This window comes from Grampus griseus (assembly GCF_964374135.1).
Source record: "Grampus griseus genome assembly, chromosome: 19".
In the NCBI taxonomy this organism is placed as follows: domain Eukaryota; kingdom Metazoa; phylum Chordata; class Mammalia; order Artiodactyla; family Delphinidae; genus Grampus; species Grampus griseus.
In genome coordinates, this window is record NC_139013.1 from 15,985,838 (window position 1) to 16,004,955 (window position 19,118).

At 45.2% G+C, this 19,118-nt stretch overlaps 1 protein-coding gene across 1 annotated transcript; it reads left to right on the forward strand.

Moving 5' to 3' along the window:
• Window positions 1-6,639: 6,639 nt before the first annotated feature.
• FAM187B (family with sequence similarity 187 member B) lies at window positions 6,640-15,304 on the forward strand (the record flags this gene model as incomplete). The annotated part of the gene is made up of 3 exons (XM_082677802.1): window positions 6,640-6,672; window positions 7,404-7,957; window positions 15,091-15,304. The coding sequence occupies 3 exons, from the start codon at window positions 6,640-6,642 to the stop codon at window positions 15,302-15,304; spliced, it is 801 nt and encodes a 266-aa protein (XP_082533928.1).
• Between the last annotated feature and the right edge of the window lie 3,814 nt (window positions 15,305-19,118).

The following is a 19,118-nucleotide window of genomic DNA, read 5'->3' on the forward strand; positions in this document are numbered from 1 at the left end:
TGTCCTGTCGATTGTTTTTTCACTTTCTTGATAGTGTCCTTTGATTCACAAAAGTTCTTAATTTGATGAAGCTCAGTTTATCTATTTTTTCTTTTGTTGCCTGTGTTTTTGGTGTCATATCTATGAAAATGTTGCCATATCCAGGGTCATAAAGATTTTCTCCAGTGCTTTCTTCTAAGACCTTAATAGTTTTAGCTCTTAAGTTAGGTCTTTGATCAATTTTGAGTTATTTTTTGTATATGGTATAAGGTAAGGTCCAACTTAATTCTTTTGTATGTGGTTATCCAGTTTTTCCATCACCATCTGTTGAAAAGACTGTCCTTTACCCACTAATTGATCTTGACACCCTTGTCAAAAATCAATTGACTGTATATGTAAGGGTTTATTTCTGGGTTTTCTATTCTATTACATTGGTCTATATGTCTACCCTTATGCCAGTACTATACTGTTTTAATTACTGTAGCTTTGTAGTAAATTTGAAGTTGGGAAGTGTGAGTCCTTCAACTTTATTCTTCTTTTTCAAGATTGTTTTGGCTGTGCAGGGCCCAGTGCAATTCTATATGAAAGATTTGCTTCCATTTCTTTGAAAAAGGCTGTTGGAAGTTTGGTAGGCACTGTGTTGAATCTGCAGATTGCTTGGGTGGTATTGACATCATAACAATTTTAAGTCTTTCTATTCATGAACACAGAATGTCTTTCCATTTATTTAGCTATTCTTTAATTTTTGTTAGCAATCTTTTGTAGCTTCAGCATACAAGTCTTTCACCTACTTGGTTAGATTTCTTCCTAAGTATTTAATTCTTTTGGATGTGATTGTAAAATGAAATTGTTCTCTTAATTTCCTCTTGGTATTGTTCAGTGTTGGTGTATAGCAACACAATGGATTTTTCAGTGTTAATCTTGTACCCTGCAACTTTGCTAAGTTTGCTTATTAGTGGATTCTTTTTGATTTCCTATGTGTAGGATCATGTCATCTGAGATTAGGCATAGTTTTACCCCTTCCTTTCCAATTTGGGTGCCTTTTACTTCTTTTTCTTGTTTGATTGCTGTGGGTAGGACTTCCAGTACAAAGTTGAATAGCAGTGGTGAAAGTAGACATCTTTGTCTTTTTCGTGGAGGAGGAGAGCATTCAATCTTTAACCATTGAGAATGATGTTAGAAGTGGAGTTTGTTTTGTTTTGTTTTTTTATAATACCCTTTATCATGTTGAGGAATTTCCCCTCTATTCTTAGTTTCCAGGAGTTTTTGTCATGAAAGAGTGTTGGATTTTGTCAAATGCCTTTTCTGTATCAGTTGAGATGATCACATGATTTTCCCCCTTCATTCTATCAACATGATGTATTACATTGGTTGATTTCCTTACACTGAATCACCATTCATGCATAAATCTCCCTTGGTCATGACTTCTGCCATTTTGCTATTTGTTTTCTATATGCCTTATAGCTTTTCTGCCCCTCATTTTCCCCATTACTCCCTTGTTTTGTTTAGTTAATGTTTTTGTAGTGAAATATTTTGATTCCCTTCTCATTTCCTATTGCGTATATTTTATGGCTATTTCCTTTGTGGTTACCGTGGGGATTACATGAAGCTATAACACTTCAATATGAATTTATACCTGGTTAACATAATTTTTTAAATTATTTATTTATTTTTGGCTGCGTTGGGTCTTCGTTGCTGCTGCAGGCTTTCTGTAGTTGCGGTGAGTGGGGACCACTCTTTGTTGCGGTGCGCAGGCTTCTCATTGCAGTGGCTTCTCTTGTTGCCGAGCACAGGTTCTAGATACATGGACTTCAGTAGTTGTGGCACACAGACTCAGTAGTTGTGGCTTGTGGGCTCTAGAATGCAGGCTCAGTAGTTGTGGTGCATCAGCTTAGTTGCTCCATGGCATGTGGGATCTTCCCGGACCAGGGCTCAAACCTGTGTCACCTGCATTGACAGGCGGATTCTTAACCACTGTGCCACCAGGGAAGCCCTATACCTGATTAACTTTAATAGCATGTAAAAACGCTGCTCCTATACCTCTCCATCACCTCCTTTTTATTATTGAGGTCAGAAATTACACCTTTATACATTGTTTTCCCAGTAACAAAGGTTAATAATTATTTTTATGTCTTTTCTTTTAAGTCATGTAGAAAATTAAAATTGAATTTTAGTACAATAATACTAGCTTTTATAATTGCCCATGTATTTATCTTTACTGGAGATTTTTATTTCTTCATACAGTTTCAAGTTACTGTGCAGCATCCTTTCATTTCAACCTAAAGGACTCTCTTTTGCATTTCTTGCAGGGTAGGTCTAATGGTAACAAACTCCCTAAGCTTTTGCTTATTTGGATGTGTTTTCATTTCTCCCTCATTGTTGAAGGGCAATTTTGCCAGTTATGGAATTCCTGGTTGAAAATTTTTTTCTTTTAGCACTTTGAATAATTCAACCCATTGCCTTCTGGCTTCCAAGTTTTCTGATGAGAAATCAGCTGATACTCTTAATGAGGATCCCTTTATGTGACAGGTCGCCTCTATCTTGCTGCTTTCAAAATTGTCTTTTTTTTTTTTTTTTTTTTTTTTTTTTTTTTTTTTTTTGCGGTACGCGGGCCTCTCACTGTTGTGGCCTCTCCCGTTGTGGAGCACAGGCTCCGGACGTGCAGGCTCAGCAGCCATGGCTCACGGGCCTAGCCACTCTGCAGCATGTGGGATCTTCCCGGACCGGAGCACGAACCTGCGTCCCCTGCATCGGCAGGCGGACTCTCAACCACTGCGCCACCAGGGAAGCCCCAAGATTGTCTTTTTGTCTTTGGCTTTCAGCAGTTTCATTATAATGTGTCTTGGTGTGGATCTTTTTGTGTTTATCCTATTAGAGTTTGGTAAGCTTCTTGGATTTGTAGATTTGTGTCTTTCATCAAATTTGGGAGGTTTTCAGCCATTATTTCTTCAAATGTAGTTCTTTCTGTGGCTTTCTCTCTCTCATCACCCTCTGGGACTCTCACAATATGTATGTGGTTCCACTTTATGGTGTTCCACAGGTCCCTTAGGTTCTGCTCACTTTTTCTCAACCTTTTTTTCTTTCTGCTCCTCAGACTCAGTAATTTCAATTGTCCTGCGTTCATGTTCATTGATTGTGTCTTCTGCCTGTTCACATCTGCTTTTGAACTCCTGTAGTGAATTTTTTCATTTTAGTAATTGTATTTTTCAGCTCCAGAATATCTTGTTGGTTTCTTTTTATATTTTTTACCTCTTTATTGATATTCTTATTTTGTTCATACATCATTTTGCTGTATTTTTCCATGTCTTTGTTAGCTTTTTGAGCATTTTATGACCGTTTACATCTTTGTCTAGTGTGTCGGCCGCGTGGGCTTCCTCAGGGATGTTTGTTTGTTCTCCTTTGAATGGGTTACTTTCCTGTTTCTTTATGTCTTGTGATTTTCTGTTGAAAATGGACATTTAAATCTTATAAGTGGTAACTCTAGAAATCATATTTTCCCCCTTCCCAGGGTGTGTTGGGGGTTGTTATTGTTGTAGACTATGTCTGTGCTGGGGATCAGCTTGAGGTGAAAGCTTAAGGTCATCTCAGATCTTTTCTGAGCTCACATCTTTCTCTGGGTTTGTGCAATGACTTTCTAAATCCCCTCATATTGTGTGTGTATCAGTTGTTTTTGAAAGTCCTAATCCCTAAATGTCTGGCTCCCAATAGGGGGGAAAGGGGAGAAAACCCAACTGTCCCTTTAAATCTCTGGGAAGCCACTTTAGCCAGTGGGTGTTGAAAAAATGATGACCTGCCTCTGTGTCTGTACATCTCTGATCAGAAGCCGTAATCTGCAATCAGAACACAGAACCCTGATATTTGGAGGACAAGGTCCTTATTGCCCATCCCTCAATAATAACACCACCTGAGCGCTTTATATACAACATCTCAACAAATCCTCATAAGAGCGCTGTGCAGCCAGTACCATTGAAATCCCTATTTTGAAAATGAGGAAACTGAGGTTCACAGAGAGAAAGCCATTAGACCAGACCTTCAATTCAGGAAGAGGCTTTCAGTTCCATAAAATATGTGAGAAAGAAAAACAACCCTTGGTATCTGGGAGCTGACCTGACACAAATAACGGGGTATTGGTATTTCTAGGAGCCAGCCTAGAGTTCACAGCTAGGTCACTGAACATAAACAATTTCATAGAATGCCAACATCACACAAAGTCTCTCTGTGACTGTGATGAACCAAGACAAAAACAAGACCACTCCATAATCACGTCTGAACACAGACAAACAGAAACACTGTCCAAGCCACAAAAGACTAAACATCTCCCTCTCCCATTCTTCTCACCTTCCAGATAAGATAGAATTACTCTCACTTCCTGACAGCACCCCATTCAGAGAAAATCTCCACTTCCTTGAACTCATCCCCAAATCACATAAGACAAGCCCAAATTCTGTAAATCTGTTCTCACACTTTCTTACTGAAATGTTGTACCATTCTTATGGTGTGTACCTTCCCTCACTGCAGTTAGTCAACAAATCCAACTTTGTTGAACCACAAGTGTGTTCCTAGTCTTTGGCTGAAGTGCACTGGCACCTGCCAAGTGTGTACCCATCTCAAGGCCTTTGCATGTGCTGTGTGCTTAGTCCAGACTTTGCTTCCTCTGGCTCATCTTACGTAGTCTGCTCAAATGTCACTTTTTTTAGAGAGCCCTTCTCTCTCCATCCCATTTAAAATAGTCACTGTATTAGTTTGCTAGGGCTGCCATAATAAATGCAGCCGTAACAAATGACTGGATGACTTAAACAACGGAAATTTGTTTCTTCACAGTTCTGGAGGCTGGAAGTCCAAGATCAAGGTGTTGGCAGGGTTAATGGCCTGCAAACAAAAGTAATGTAGATCCCTCCCAGGTCAAAGCATTTGACTATCCTTCCTTATTCCATAGCAGCTAATGATGCTGCAGGTGGTGCAGCCTCCACTGGCCATGGTATTTGAAGGGACTGTGTAGAGCAGAGCTCTCCACCAACCCACAGTAGACATGTAAGATGAGAAAAAAAAATGTGTTAAGACACTGAGATCCCAGAATTCTTTTGTTACACAGCATAATCTAACTTATCCCAATTAATACATCCCCCACTAGAGTGGAAGCTCCAAGAGGGCAGGGACTTAGCCTGGATCCTTAGTGCCTGTTGAAAGATGAGTAAACAATACTTATTTATGGAATAATTGGGTATGCCAGGCACAAGGTGAAGTTGCTGGGCATGGATTATTCTAATAAAAGGTGGATCTAGAAATGAAACTGATCCCAGAACCTGGGACTGAAGCCACTTGGCCACATTCCCACTAACTAACCACTGTGTTAATCCAAACCTGGACCGTTCCAAGAATTTGACATCAGTAATCTCTTGAAAGCTTAATAACACCATAGTTTGTGATGGAAAGTTCTAATATCCCATTTTACAGATGGGGAGGTGAGGTTTAACAAGTCTCAGCAACTCGCCTAAAGGTCGTGTAGCTCACATAGTGCTCACCACAGTCCTGGTGCAACTGATACTTCCTAACCGTGGATGCTGCGACAAACATGGTGGGTTACACCAAATAAGCATCCTCTTCTATATCTCTCCTGCATACAAAGCCCTGATTTTTTTTGGAGTCTTCAATGACTTCTATGGTCAGAGAAGGTTACACTTCCCCAGTCCCGGAGAACAAATTCTGATTGGCTTAAGCCAGTCATGGAAATTTTCTTTACTTTCAGAGATTGATTTTGATCTGAACATGGGACCTAATTCTGGCCAATGGAACTTTAGGAGAGATCTCATGGGAGGATTTGGGGAATGGTTTTAACTTTATGATATAAAAGAATACTGCTTGTAGGAGACATTAGCTGCAGTAATTATTACTGACTGCCATTTTCTAAATGTTTCCTGGACATATTAGAATTCCATTTCCTTTGTTGGGTTGGTGAACTGCTAGTGCCATGTAACAATTTCTGGCCAATGGTTTGTGAGCAAATAACATGTGTCATTTAAGGCCAAGCATTTAATTACAGACATGAAATCCTACAGAGCTTTCCTCCTCCTTTGGCATAAAACTGGAAATGTTTGGGATGGCAGTTGCTCAGTCATCCTGTATCCCTGAGTGATTGTAATGCCAACCCACAAGGGACATGGAGCATGAATGGGAAGTAAACTTGTTTTATTGTAAGTCATTGAGATTTGGATGAAGTTTATTATAATAGCAAATAGCCTACCTTGAGTGATACAGAAATTAGTATCAGGAGTGGGGTGCTGCTGTAATAAAAAAAAAAAAAAACACATGGCATTGGCTTAGATACAGAGCAAAGGGAACAAGAAAATTATTTGAAGCCAGAAGGATGGAGATTATTGCCTGAAATACTTTGGGAGGCAGATAACATACTTAACGAACTTGCAGCTTTAGGGGAAGCAGTTGGAACACAGGACACTAGGAGTGAATATTGGCCAAAGATGGCCCCAAATCAGGAAGACCTTTGAGAGTCAAAGTCCAGTTAGAACTCAGATTTTGTCAAGGATAAAATCAAGGATTAGCACCGATCAAATCATTATTAACCATTGTTAAGATCTCTGAATAAACTAAGGTACTCCCAGGAAACACTTAAGATAGTCTGAGGTAGACAAAATGGCTTAGAATATGGCTTTCCATGGATGCCTGATCGATTCTAAGGTACCTGCAATGAGGGAGAGGGAGAGCGAGAGGTAGAGAGAAATGAGGAACATCTTGAATAGAACTGTGGATGTGGGGGGTTTGTACATGGAGTTAACTGGAGACTTATAAGTATCCTTAGGTCCCACACTTTAGGAGACAGAAAGCAGGCTGAGAAAACTGCTCATGTGTCAAGGAGGGCACATCTTCCAATGTCACCTGAGATGTAGCCAAGGAAGATAGTGGAAAAGGGGGTAAGTCCCTGGAGAGTGAAGACATAAGCTACAGCGAGCAAAGATTTGGGAAGCTCCCCACCCTTAAGGAGTTGATTTGGTACTAATTAAGGAACCCTCCCCATCTATAAGATAGGAAGTCCTTACAGTATCTTTTCACTAGATTTTAGAAATGATACAGACCAGTGATTTCTGCGTGTCTTCCCTTATTCCCCTTTCCAATTGGGCATTTTGACCCATTCCATCATTGTATATTGGGTATGTGGAGGGCAAATAATTTGACTTTTTAGTTCACTCGTTCTGACATAGGTTCACTCATTGTGTTTCCTGCCCATCTCTTGCGGACATTTGAGTCTTTGACTCTACAGCCTACACTAAGCTATTTGATGACATGAACTGAATTGGACTCCTGGAAGTGCAGTGGATCAAGGTCCATTCCACTGCCCAGGGCTGATGCCGAGTTCTGTGGGTGACTTCACAATGCCCCAATGGTTCCCAGCCTCCTTCTGTAGTCTGTAGGTGGCCGTGTTGGCCACCTTGTGGCTGCTTAGCCTTTCTCTCCCTACTTCGTGGGCCCAGATATTAGTCAGCTGTGCCTACAAGAGTCTCTGCCAGCAGGCCCTACTCTCAGGCAATGATGTTGTCCTGCAGTGTGACCATCTCAAGGCACGCTGGTACTTCTCTTCCATTCTGGGGGAGGATCTCTTGTTGCTCTCCTCAGTGCCTAATATAAAGAAACTGCCTGGGGGCAGCCTCCAATTGACCAACCCTCAGCCCTCCCAGACAGGCCTCTATCACTGTGAGGACAATGACAGTGCCCTCGTGGTAGAGTATGAGATTGATTTCCAAGATGTCACTACCCTACACATTACGCACAGAGGCCTGGGCCAAAAGCCCCTGCAGAATGAGACCCTGAGTCTGGGTGGCAAGGAGCTCATCTTCACCCACTGGGATCCCAGGCAGGACTGTAACCGCTGTGGGGAGCCAGGTGAGCGCAAACGCCTGGGGTACTGCTACATCGAGGAGCCCCTGGAAAAACCCATGCCCTGTTGGCTCTATCTGCAAGAGAGAAGGTGCAGTAGAGACGCATGTGGCCTGAGATGCAGGTGGAAGCTGACCTGTGGGTATCACCAGTCCCAGCTCTTCCCAAAAATGTTATACACGGTTTAGCAGGGTGCAAGTGTCAGACGTAAAATATTAATGCCTTGTAAAATTCATGGCCCTGCTATTCCATTGTGAAGCAACAACAAGGCAGATCTGAAACTTCCAGAACTTCTGCCCCCGAGGAGAGGGAAGCGCTCACCCCTCACATCCCAGACACCATTGCCAAAACACCTAAGGCTTCATGTGGTGCCCAGAGATGCAAAGATTCCTGCAGAAAGGGGAAATGTTCATGGAGAACTAAAGGGGGTCCATTGGGAAGCAGAAGCAGAGAATAATAACAATAATAGCAAACATTTGGGGATCTCCTAGCCTGGTCAGAACCCACACCCTTTGCAAACGTTATGTCCTCAGAGCCACCCACGAGGCTGGGGTTACTATGAACTTCTTTTTGTAGCTGAGAACACTAAGGTACAGAGGGCTCAAGCAAGCTGCCTGAGGTCACATAGTGAAGTTGGGAAAGGGCCAGCAATGGAAGAGTGAAAGGAGACCTCTGGGCGGCCCCCAGCCCTGCTCCCAGGAAACCCCCAGGGCCCTGTAACCACAGCAGCCCATCGGGTAGCAGCTGGAAGTGGATCCAATGCCCAGGCCTGTCTGCACAGCACTGAAGGCCGCCCAACCCACACCAAGGCTGTCAGTGCCCTACTGTGCAGGGCAGACCCTAAGGTGACCCCAGTGATTCCCAGCTCCTGGTGTCCGTGCCTCTGTGTGACTACCCACACCTTCCGTGTAGATGGTACCTGTGACTTGCTTCTAACCAGTGGACTGTTATGAAGGTGTTGGGTGTTGCTCCTCCTATTGGGTTACGTTACCTAAGACTCTGTCTCAGCCCGCTAGAGCAGGAGAGACTTGCTGGCCCCATGAAGTAGGCAGCTGTGTCGAGGAAACCCGCTTGGCAGGGAGCTGTGGGCAGCCTCCGGGAGATGCAAGGGTTCGCCCTTTGAGAGTGACAGCCTCTATCACACAGTCGCAAGGGAATGAATTCTGCCGACAACTCGAATGAGTTTGGAAGCAGATTCTTCTCCAGTTGAGCCTCCGGATGAGAACACGGCCTGACCGACACCTGGACTGCAGCCTTGTAAACCCTGGGTAGAGGACTCGGCCAAGCCACGTCTGGACTCCTGACCCACGGAAACTAGGGGATCGTGAATGTGTGCTGTTTAAGCTACTAAACGTATGACAATTTTTTATGCAGTGATAGGCAACTGGTAACACCCAGCCATACGCCCCAGTCCACCATGAAGTCCCCTGAAGCTTCAGCTGTCACACGGATGGCTCCTGGAGGCACCAGTGACTTCCTAACTCCCCTGAGAAGCCTGCTGAGCCAGGTGTGGTGCAGGCTGGTAGCCAGGCCGTCAGTGCTCCCAGGAGAAATCCATATTCATGAAGGGTGGGAGTGGGAGGGTAGGCATCCATCTTCCCCAGCCCTTGACGGTACAACTCAGAGGCACATTCCACACCTTCTCTAGGAGGGTCCCCAGTGATCCCAGTGTGCACAGCGACAACCAGCTCATTAAGGCACCTTTTATCAGCTTATCCCCTGCCCCGCCTCACTGTCTCTTACCTCTGCTTCCTGAGAAAATATTCTTCGAATATTTTTTCAGCCCCACGTTCCCTCCCCTCTCCTGGGACTCCAAAGACATGAATTTAGAGCTGCTGTTGTCTCACAGGTCCCTGAGACTTGATTAATTTTCCTCCAATCTTTTCTGCTGTTCAGGTTGGAGAATATTTACTGATCTGTCTTCAAGTTCACAGGCTTCTTCCTCTGTCATAGCCATTCTGCTGTTCAGTCCATCCAGCGAGCCTTTTACTTTGGTTATTGTATATTTTAGTCCTAACATTTCCATCTGGTTGTTCTTTATAGGATCTTCTATCTCCTCATTGATATGTTCTATTTTCATATTTGCTTTTAGGGAATCCTTAACTGAGACACCAACGTTGCTAACTCAGTGGCCCCCATGAGCCACGCAGGAAACGTAAGTCAGGGAAAAGGCCTTGGGAGGCTGCTGCGATGTAAGGGATCTTACCCCAGATTGATGGGCCCGGTACTTCTGAAAGTTCCGTGTGATTCTAGAGATCGAGATGTTTGAGTGAAACTATCCAATTTATGAATGTTGGCTCAAAAATGTTTTCAAACACAGTGCCAGCCAAATGAGACATATCTGCAGGCTGAATTCAGCCCATGGCTGTTAGTTTGTGAGGTCTTGCTTCAACCTTGATTGGGGTCAAGTGTATATTTCCATTTTTGATTATTCATTCAACAGATATTTGCTAGCTGGAGTAGCCAAGGACAGCTTCTCTGAAGAGATGACATTTCAGATGAGCCCGAATAACAAAAAACTGGGCAAGCAGGGATCTGGAGGAAGGGTGTATTAGTGTCCTATAGCTGCTGTAATGAATTACCACAGACTTAACGGCTTAAAACAACACACATTTATAATCTTACAGTTCTGAAGGTCAGTAGTCCAAAATGGGTCTTATTTGGCTAAAATCAAGGTGTCAGCAACTGGATTCCTCCAGAGGCTTGAAGCGGAGAATCCTTTTGCTTAAAGCCAGCAACACTGTATTTTCAGATGTGTCTCTCTCTCTCTCTCTGACTCTCCTGCTTCCCTCTTGGAAGGACCCTTGTGATTATATTGGGCCCACCCAAAAATCCAAATTAATCTCCCCATCTCGAGATCCTTACCTTAGTCACACCTGCAAAGTCCCTCCCACCATGTCAGGCAACACATTCACAGGTTCTGGGGATCAGGAGTGACCCTCTTTGGGGGGCCACTATCTAGCCTACCATAAGCAATTCCAGGCAGAGGTAGCATTTATAAGGGCTCTAGGTGGGTGTCTGCAGTGGATGGAGGACTACCAAGGAGGTAGCCAGGGGCCAGATCGTGTAGGGCCCTGTGGGCCAAGGTGAGGGCTTTGGACTTTATTTGAAGGGAGATGGGAGCCATGGGAGGCTTTTGAGCAGTGGAGGGACATGATCTAACATTCATAGAAAAAGGTAATTCTGACAAGGCAGAGCTCCTTGCAGGTAGGGGTGGGGGCAGCCCACAGGTTGGAGCAGGGAGTAGCAGCCACTCTCCGTGTAGCCAACTGGCCAATGAGAAGCTTTCATCACCTAGCAGGAGAAAGGCCACCTCTTCCCCACACCTCCAAGTGCAGTGTAAGACACGACATGCCCCGTATTCCATCTTTAGCCATCTTCTTCTACCTTTTCCTTTCCATATTATAATTTTGAAAAGACAATTTTTAGAGCAGTTTTAGGTTCACAGCAAAACTGAGGGGAAAGTACAGAGATTTCCCACATACCCCTGCCCCACACATGCATGGCCTCCCCCATTATCAGCATCTCCCACCAGAGGGGTCCATCTGTTACAAATGATGAACCTACGTTGACACATCATAATCACCCAAAATCCATAGTTTACATAACGGTTCAATGTTCTGGATTTGGCGTGTAGTGGTAGCTCTATTTTTCACGGGAGGAAACCAAGGGCCAGAGAGGTGAATTCACTTGCCCACGGATACAAAGTTCGTGTATCAGTTACAGCTGCAAAGCAAAACATACCCCAAATCAGAGATTGAAAATAGTAAGCATTCATTATTGCTTACAAGTCTACAAACCAACTGGGTAGTACTTCTGGTCTCAGATGGGATCGATCGTTCGTGCTTCTCTGATCATCAGTGGGCTGGGGTTGGCTCTGCTGATCTTGGTTGAGCTTTCTCCCATGTTTGGGAGGTGGCTGTCTGTAGGCTGGACCAGGTGCCATTAGCTGGGGAAACTGGACTGTCCTCCACGTGGTCTCTCATTCTCCAGCAGGCCAACCCAGGCTTGTCTACAAGGTGGTGGCAGGGGTCCAAGAAAGTGAACAGAAGCCACAGGGCCTCTGAGGTCCAGGCTCAGAACTAGCACATGACCAGGGACTGGGACAGGGTGGCCTTGGCTTGCCATGTGACCTGAAGGTCAGGTTTGGGGGAGGCCCCTGGGCAAGATATCAGTTATCTACTGCTACATAAGAAACCACCCAAAACTCAGTAGCTTAATACAACAATTATTTATTTCTCTCTTCAGTCTGTAGGTTGGTAGTATAGGCTGGGCTCAGCTGGGTAGTTCTTCGGGCCTTGGCTGGACTCATTCATGCATCTGTGGTCATCTCTGGGTGGGTAGATGGCTCTGCTTCAGGAGGGATAAATGGCATTTGGTGGGGGAACCTCCAGTCTCTTATCTTCCAGCAGGTTAGCCCGGACATGTTCATAAGGTCATGGCAAGAGTCCAAGAGAGCAAGCGGGAGCTGGAAGGCTTTTTGAAGCCTAACCTTAGAACTAGCACAGCATTACTTTCACCGTGTTCTATTGGCCAAAACAAGTTACAAGGTCAGCCCAGATTCACGGGGTGGGGGAATAGACTACATCTCCTGATGGGAAGAGTGACAAAGTCACATTGTAAGTATGTATATATAAAGGAGAGAAGTATTACGACCATTATGTAATCACTTTACCAAGGGCAGTAAGTAATACAGCTGGGATTCTAACCCAGGATGACTGCTTCCACATAGCCTTCTCTTCTCAAGGTGTATCACTTCTGTCCTTTCTTTAGCTTCTCCACCTCCTCTAATATCTTCCCTATCTGTTATTTGAGCCCTTCAATAGCTTTCTGTATTAGAACACATTTAACTGCAAGTAACAGAAATCCAAGCAAAGTGGTTTAAGCTAAGAAGGAACTTATTGGTTCTTGGAATAAGAAGTCTAGCAGGTAGGTCCTGCTTCAGGCACAGTTAGATCCAGGTGCTCCAAAGACATACTCCAATATTATCTTCCTTCATCTCTCTATTCCACCTTTTTCTGTGCTGCCTTAATCCTCAAGCAATGCTTCCAAAGAATAGATGAGGACCACTCCAGAATCACATCACAGCAGCTTAGCAACCTCGATGGAAAGAGAGCAGACCTCCTGTAACAATAGCAACAATGGAGCACTCGCTGTGTGCCAGGTGCTGTTCTAAGCACTTAGCAAGTATTAACTTATCACTCCTCACAACACCCTATTAGGCATAATCATCATCCCCATTTTACTGATGAAGGAACTGAGGCACAGAGAGGTTAAGATCCATGTCTAAGGATACATAGGTAATAAGTGGTGGGGCTGGGAGCTGAACCCAACCAGGTTGGCTCCAGAGTTTTTGCTCTTAACTACTTACCTAGTCTGGTGGGAAAGTAGTAATAACAGCAAACGCTATTCACAGCAGATACTCTGATACTGTCTGGAACATCAGAATATAATAATAATAATAATATCCATGTAATCCTTCCAGCAACCGTGTGGGGTAGGCACTGTTATTATTTCCATTTTACAGATGGGGAAATTGAGGCACTAAGAAGATAGAGAACCCTAAGGTCACATGTGGGGCAACTGAAACTTGAATCCAGAGAGTAGGATCCAGAATCTGTATCTGCTGCCTTTAGGTCCCACTCCTGAGCCAGGGGTGAGGTCAGCCTCTGAGAACTTGATGTAGCGAGATGGAGGGAGGCCCCAGGACAGCCCAGCGCTCACCAGCTGGGTCTGCCCCTCCCTCCTCTCCCCTCCACCCGCCGCCTGGCACAGCCTTCCCAGAACCCACGTGTGAACAGACTGACCTAATGCAGGCTGGGCCAGAGGGCTGAGTCTGGACAAACAGGCAGTGGCCAAGAGAGGCCGTGTGAGGCAGTCCCGAGGTGGGCGTGGGGTGGGAGGGACAACACCTGGTGTCACGGGGCAGCTGGGGGCTGGAGCCCACGACTTTGACACCCGTTAGACCTCTGCAAAACAACCCTTGCCCACCGACTGCCCTGACAGGGAGGCTGGCCAAGATGCCAAGTCATATTGAATGCATTTATGAGAAACTATTTATAGCCTTTTGATTTTGCCGACTGAGAACCGGGTAAGTGTAGGAACATCCCAGGAGCAGAATCCGGGTGAGGCCACCCGTCCCTTAGCAAAGACAGCGAGGGCACTTGGCCATGCGGGCTCTCATATTCTCGTGACCACCTGTGGTCCTGGGGAAACCGAGCCTCTCTCATCCTTCATAGGTGGGACGTGGCAGGGCTGGGAATGGAATCTAGAAGGACTCAACCCACCCAGAAAACCGCCTTGGCTGCCTGGTTGGGACCCTGCCAACAAGTCCTCTGAGGACAAAACTCTTTCCTCAGTTGTCCCTGGGAATCTTTGAAACACTGTAGCACCTCACACTTGTTTCTTTCCTCACCCACCCCTTCCTCCCCACACTCTCCCTTCCTCTTCGAGATTAAAATGTTTTCCTCTTTCTTCTTTATGTCCTTTTATCAAGGCAATCGTCATAACACAGTAGGGAGCATTAGAGAGAGAGATCAGGTGTGCCCTCAGCCCTCCACAGACAGAAACTCACCAGCCTCAGCGGACTCTAATCAATGCTATTCGTAGCCCCATTTCACAGATCAGGTGAGTAATCCACCCACATCGGCTAGAGTGCCAAGTGGCTCCCCCAGGCTGCGTCGCCTGGTGCATTTAGGATTTGCCACCCTCCTGCCGCTGACGCTCTCAGCACTTGCCCCAGCCCGGGATCCCGTCACTGTGGCTGATACTCAAGGAGGCACCAGAAATGAATCAAGAAACTGTGCAGCTTTGAAGGAAGCGGACGTTTGGTTTATTCTTACTCTGCAGTGATCATTGGTGGCCCCCAGTGTGATTGCTCTTCAGGGGGGTGCGGGGAAGTGCTGCTCCGTGCCCCAGTTTCCCCCCCATCCTTATTGTTGGAAGGAACAAATGCACTGATAGGTGTATAGGGCTTAGAACAGTGCCTGGCCCAACACGCACTTCATCAGTGTTTGCTGTGGTAGCTGACGCCACTGTTATTCAACCCTGGCTTTGGAGAGCTTGGGCAGGACACCGGACGAAGCCCTGTGGGTTTGCCCACGTGGACTACTCCTGGCCACATGCTTCCAGGCTGGGCCTTCCCGGCTGTCAGGCTGTCCAGCCTCCAATGCGGACCTCCAAAACTCCATCATCAGCTCTCGTTTTCTCACCCCCTCTTCCCAGATACCATCAGTGCCGTGTGGACGCTCACACGAACGAGAGGTGCAGACACTTGGGATCGCATGAGCGGAGGCGGCCAGATTCTGAGAATCATAGCTTCCGGGCCTCATTTCCCGACGGCCGCTGTGGCAGTGCCCTGTCCCCGCCCCCTACCCCGCCCCCGCCCCGGGGCTTCCCCCTCCACCGCTTCCTCCCTCCAGAGGCGAGCGAGCGGTAGTCGCGGCTTCTGCTGTTCCTCCTCTGTCATAGTTTTCACGTCTCTTAACAAGATGTTTACGCCTCTGGCTTTTGATTCATCAGTGTTACCCGCAATGCCATTCTCTGTCGACTTCCTGCCCTGGAAGATGAGGATTTGATTCCTACCACCCTCTTCTGATGTAATGATACCACTCAACCTCCCGGGGCTTCAGTTTCCACATCCGTAGATGAGAATCATAACTGTACCTCGTAAGTTTGCTTGAGGAGCAAATGAAGTCATTCACGTGACATCCTTAGAACAGGGCCTTGGCTGTTGTTATAATCATCTTCATCATTTCTGGTTTCTCTATTAGTTATCTTTCTAACTCTCAGTAACAAAGATCTCCGTTTCTTCTTAACTTTTCTCCCCCTTGACCTGGAATGTGGGCATGGCCGTCATTAGCCGTTGAGGACAGCATCCGTGGGTGACACTGCGGCAGGACAAAAGGGCCAACTGGGCTGTCACCAAGAAAGATCCAGAATTCGGCCTGGTTTGAGCCGCCGTTACTTTAGGTATCTGCCACAGCAGTGGAACTAATTGCCTAGGCTTTTACTTTTTCCCCAACATTTAATTATGAAAACTTTCAAAAAAAGTTTTGAAAAGTTAAATGCATTTTACCATAACACGCATATACGCCTCATCTAGATTCTGCAATTGTTAACATTTCTCCGTATTTGCCTTATCGTATACCTGTCTTTCCCTCTATTGATTCATCAATCCATATGGTTTCTTTGATGGATTTTTAAATAAGTTATAATGAAGTATTTGAAAGCAGACACCAGTACTCTTTTTTTTGGCCCACCACGCATGTGGGATCTTAGTTCCCCCACCAGAGATGGAACCTGTGCCCCCTGCAGGGAACACTGAACCACCAGGGAAGTCCCCGGACATCAGTACTCTTAACCCTTAAACACTTTAGCATTCATGTCACTAACTAGAGTTCAATGTTTACAGTTCGAAAGTGAGGTAAAATTTGCATACAGTGAAAGGCACACATTTTAAACATGTTTGCAGAGTTTTGACTAGTTCATATACTGTGCAGTACAAACCCCTATTAAGGTAAAGAACGCTTCCATCATCCCATAAAGTTCCCTTTTAAAGTTCCCATAAAGTTTCCAGCCCCCAAAGCAATCATGGTTCTAATATTTTTATACATTTACCATTAAATTATCAAGGTTGATACATGTATGTTCTGGGAGTGATCTTAATTCAATTTTGTGGGTTAGTAGCTAGAGCTGAAAAAAATTCACTGTTCCCTTCTACAGAATATGGGACCATAGTCAACACCATGATGCCAGCAGTGCCTGGGACTGGAGAGGATGAGGGTCTTTCAGTGTTGACAGCCAGGACCATTCTGCTGAAGGCGGTGGTCTGAGCACTGAATGAGCTATACTGTTAAAGTTCCTGTGCCATCTCGTGTGCATCACTTATCCTGGATGTTCTGCATCAGATGTTATTGGCTGAAGTAAGGGAAGAACAAATTCCAAACACCTTAAAAATAAAAGCCTTTATTATTTGACAAAACAACTAGTTCCACCAAGGTAGGGAGGCTCTACAGAGGTCAGTGCCTCAGTTGAATGGTATCCTCATGGACTAAGATTCCCTGGCATGTTGGCAGTGTCATCCCTCAAGGTGGCAATATGGCTGCCACTGTTCCAGCCTTCATTTCCTAAAGATACAAAACATTACAACTTTACACTTCTTTTTGCTAAAATCCTACTCCACCCACTTTCCCCCCATATTTTCAGCATTTAGCCTCTCTGATTTTGCTCTTGGTACCAACCACGGGAATTCTTGACCTTGGCTTTGAGGCTGTTGGCTCTTCTAAGTGCCAGTGAAAAAAAATTACAGAAAGATAAGTGGAAAAAGTATCTTTCCTTGCAGCTTCAGAAAATCAGACACTCCTCAGCATCATTAAATCCCTCGTACAAATATTCTTTGTAGGCTATAGGGGCTTCAGAGGTGATTAGAACATCCCATGAAAGAAAATTTTAACTTTCCAAAATCTGTAATTCTGATTTCTTGTCCTACTTAATAATTTATTGTCCTGGGAATAATACTTAAATTGGCATGTAGATTCTGCAAAAGAAATATTTATGAGCTTTTTCTTTGTTAAACCAGAAGAATGTTATTACTACCCACTCTTCTCTCACATGGGTGGAGGGGAAAACGAAACATAGACTCTCTTATGATTTTGCTTTAGACTAAGAGTCTGAAAGAATCGAATTCCAAGGCAATTAATGCCTCCTCACGTTGCCCCACTTTCTGTGCGAGGCAGAAGAGGGAAGTTTCTTTCCCGTGCACTACTTTTTAAAGAAAAAAGTTTACCCCAGAAACCTCCCGCCACCCACTCCCCAGCTGACTTCCCCTCACATTATCTTGGCCAACAGTGTGTCACAGCCCGTTTCAGAACTAATCACTAACAGAAAGCCTGGAGAGCTGTGACCGGCTTAGACCACTTTTTCTGAACACATGGACAGGGCTAATAAACAAGCAAATAAAATCAGGGCTCTCTCTACAAAGAAGAAGGAAGGGACTGCCCTGGTGGCACAGTGGTTAAGAATCCGCCTGCCAATGCAGGGGACATGGGGTCGAGCACTGGTCCAGGAAGATCCCACATGCCACGGAGCAACTAAGCCCATGCGTCACAACTACTGAAGCCTGCGCTCTAGAGCCCGTGCGTCACAACTACTGAAGCCTGCGTGCCTAGAGCCCATGCTCCGCAACAAGAGAAGCCACTGCAATGAGAAGCCCACGCACTGCAACGAAGAGTAGCCCCCGCTCGCCGCAACTAGAGAAAGCCCGCGCGCAGCAACAAAGACTCAATGCAGCCAAAAATAAATAATTTTTTTTTAAAAAAGAAGGAAGGACAATGGATTTGCTTATTAATAATGAAGATTCCTAGTTCCTCCTGCTGGTTTCATGCTTGCTTCTGGAGTCACCCCACCTCTGGCCTGTCACTTTGATTCTTCTTTTCTCTCTCAGGTTGAACGAACCTCAAACACTCAAGCCTCATAAAATAGGAGCTTCTAAAGAGGGAGTGGCTTAAGAGTGAAGGAAGCACCTGCCCACATCCCTCAAGGGGAAAGTACCTAAGCTAGACTGTCTGCATATCTTTGAGGCTTTATTATCAACCAGATTTTCTATTGCAGGTGACTGAAATCCAAACGAGATTAAGCATAAAGAGAATGTATTGATTCTTAGAATGGAGAACTCCAGGAGAAATTGGATTTCAGGTATGGCTGAATCCAGGTGCTCACACTCAGGACTGTGCCTCTCTCCCTCTCTCACCTCCGCTTTCTTCAATATTGATTTCATTTTCAAGCAGGTCCTTTCCTCCCCCAGCACCTGCAGCCTTACAGCCTACCAGATAAGTAACCATGGCAGAACAAAAACTCAGTTTTCTGAGCACTTCTGGCAAAAGTCCTGCAGCTGTCTCTCATTGGCTTTACTTGGATGATGTACTCATTTCTGAAGCTGGGGAACAGGGTTGGCCCCATCCAGATCACACAAAGAGAAGGAAAGGATGGTTCCCAAAAGAAAATGAGGAGGGGAAATTAATGCCCACGAGGCTAATATATCTCTTATGTAGAGAGAGCCAGCCCTTGGGGGTACCGACCCATCCTATTTTGTCATGAAGAGCAGTCAAGTTGCCAACAGGCCGATAAGGGGCTAAATTAGCTGGAGGTAGTCAGGGATGGCATGTTGGAAAAGGCGATGTTGGAAGCAGAACCCTGAGGGATAAAAGACAGTGTTCCAGGGGAAGAGACCTAAAAGGGCAAAAGACCTGAGG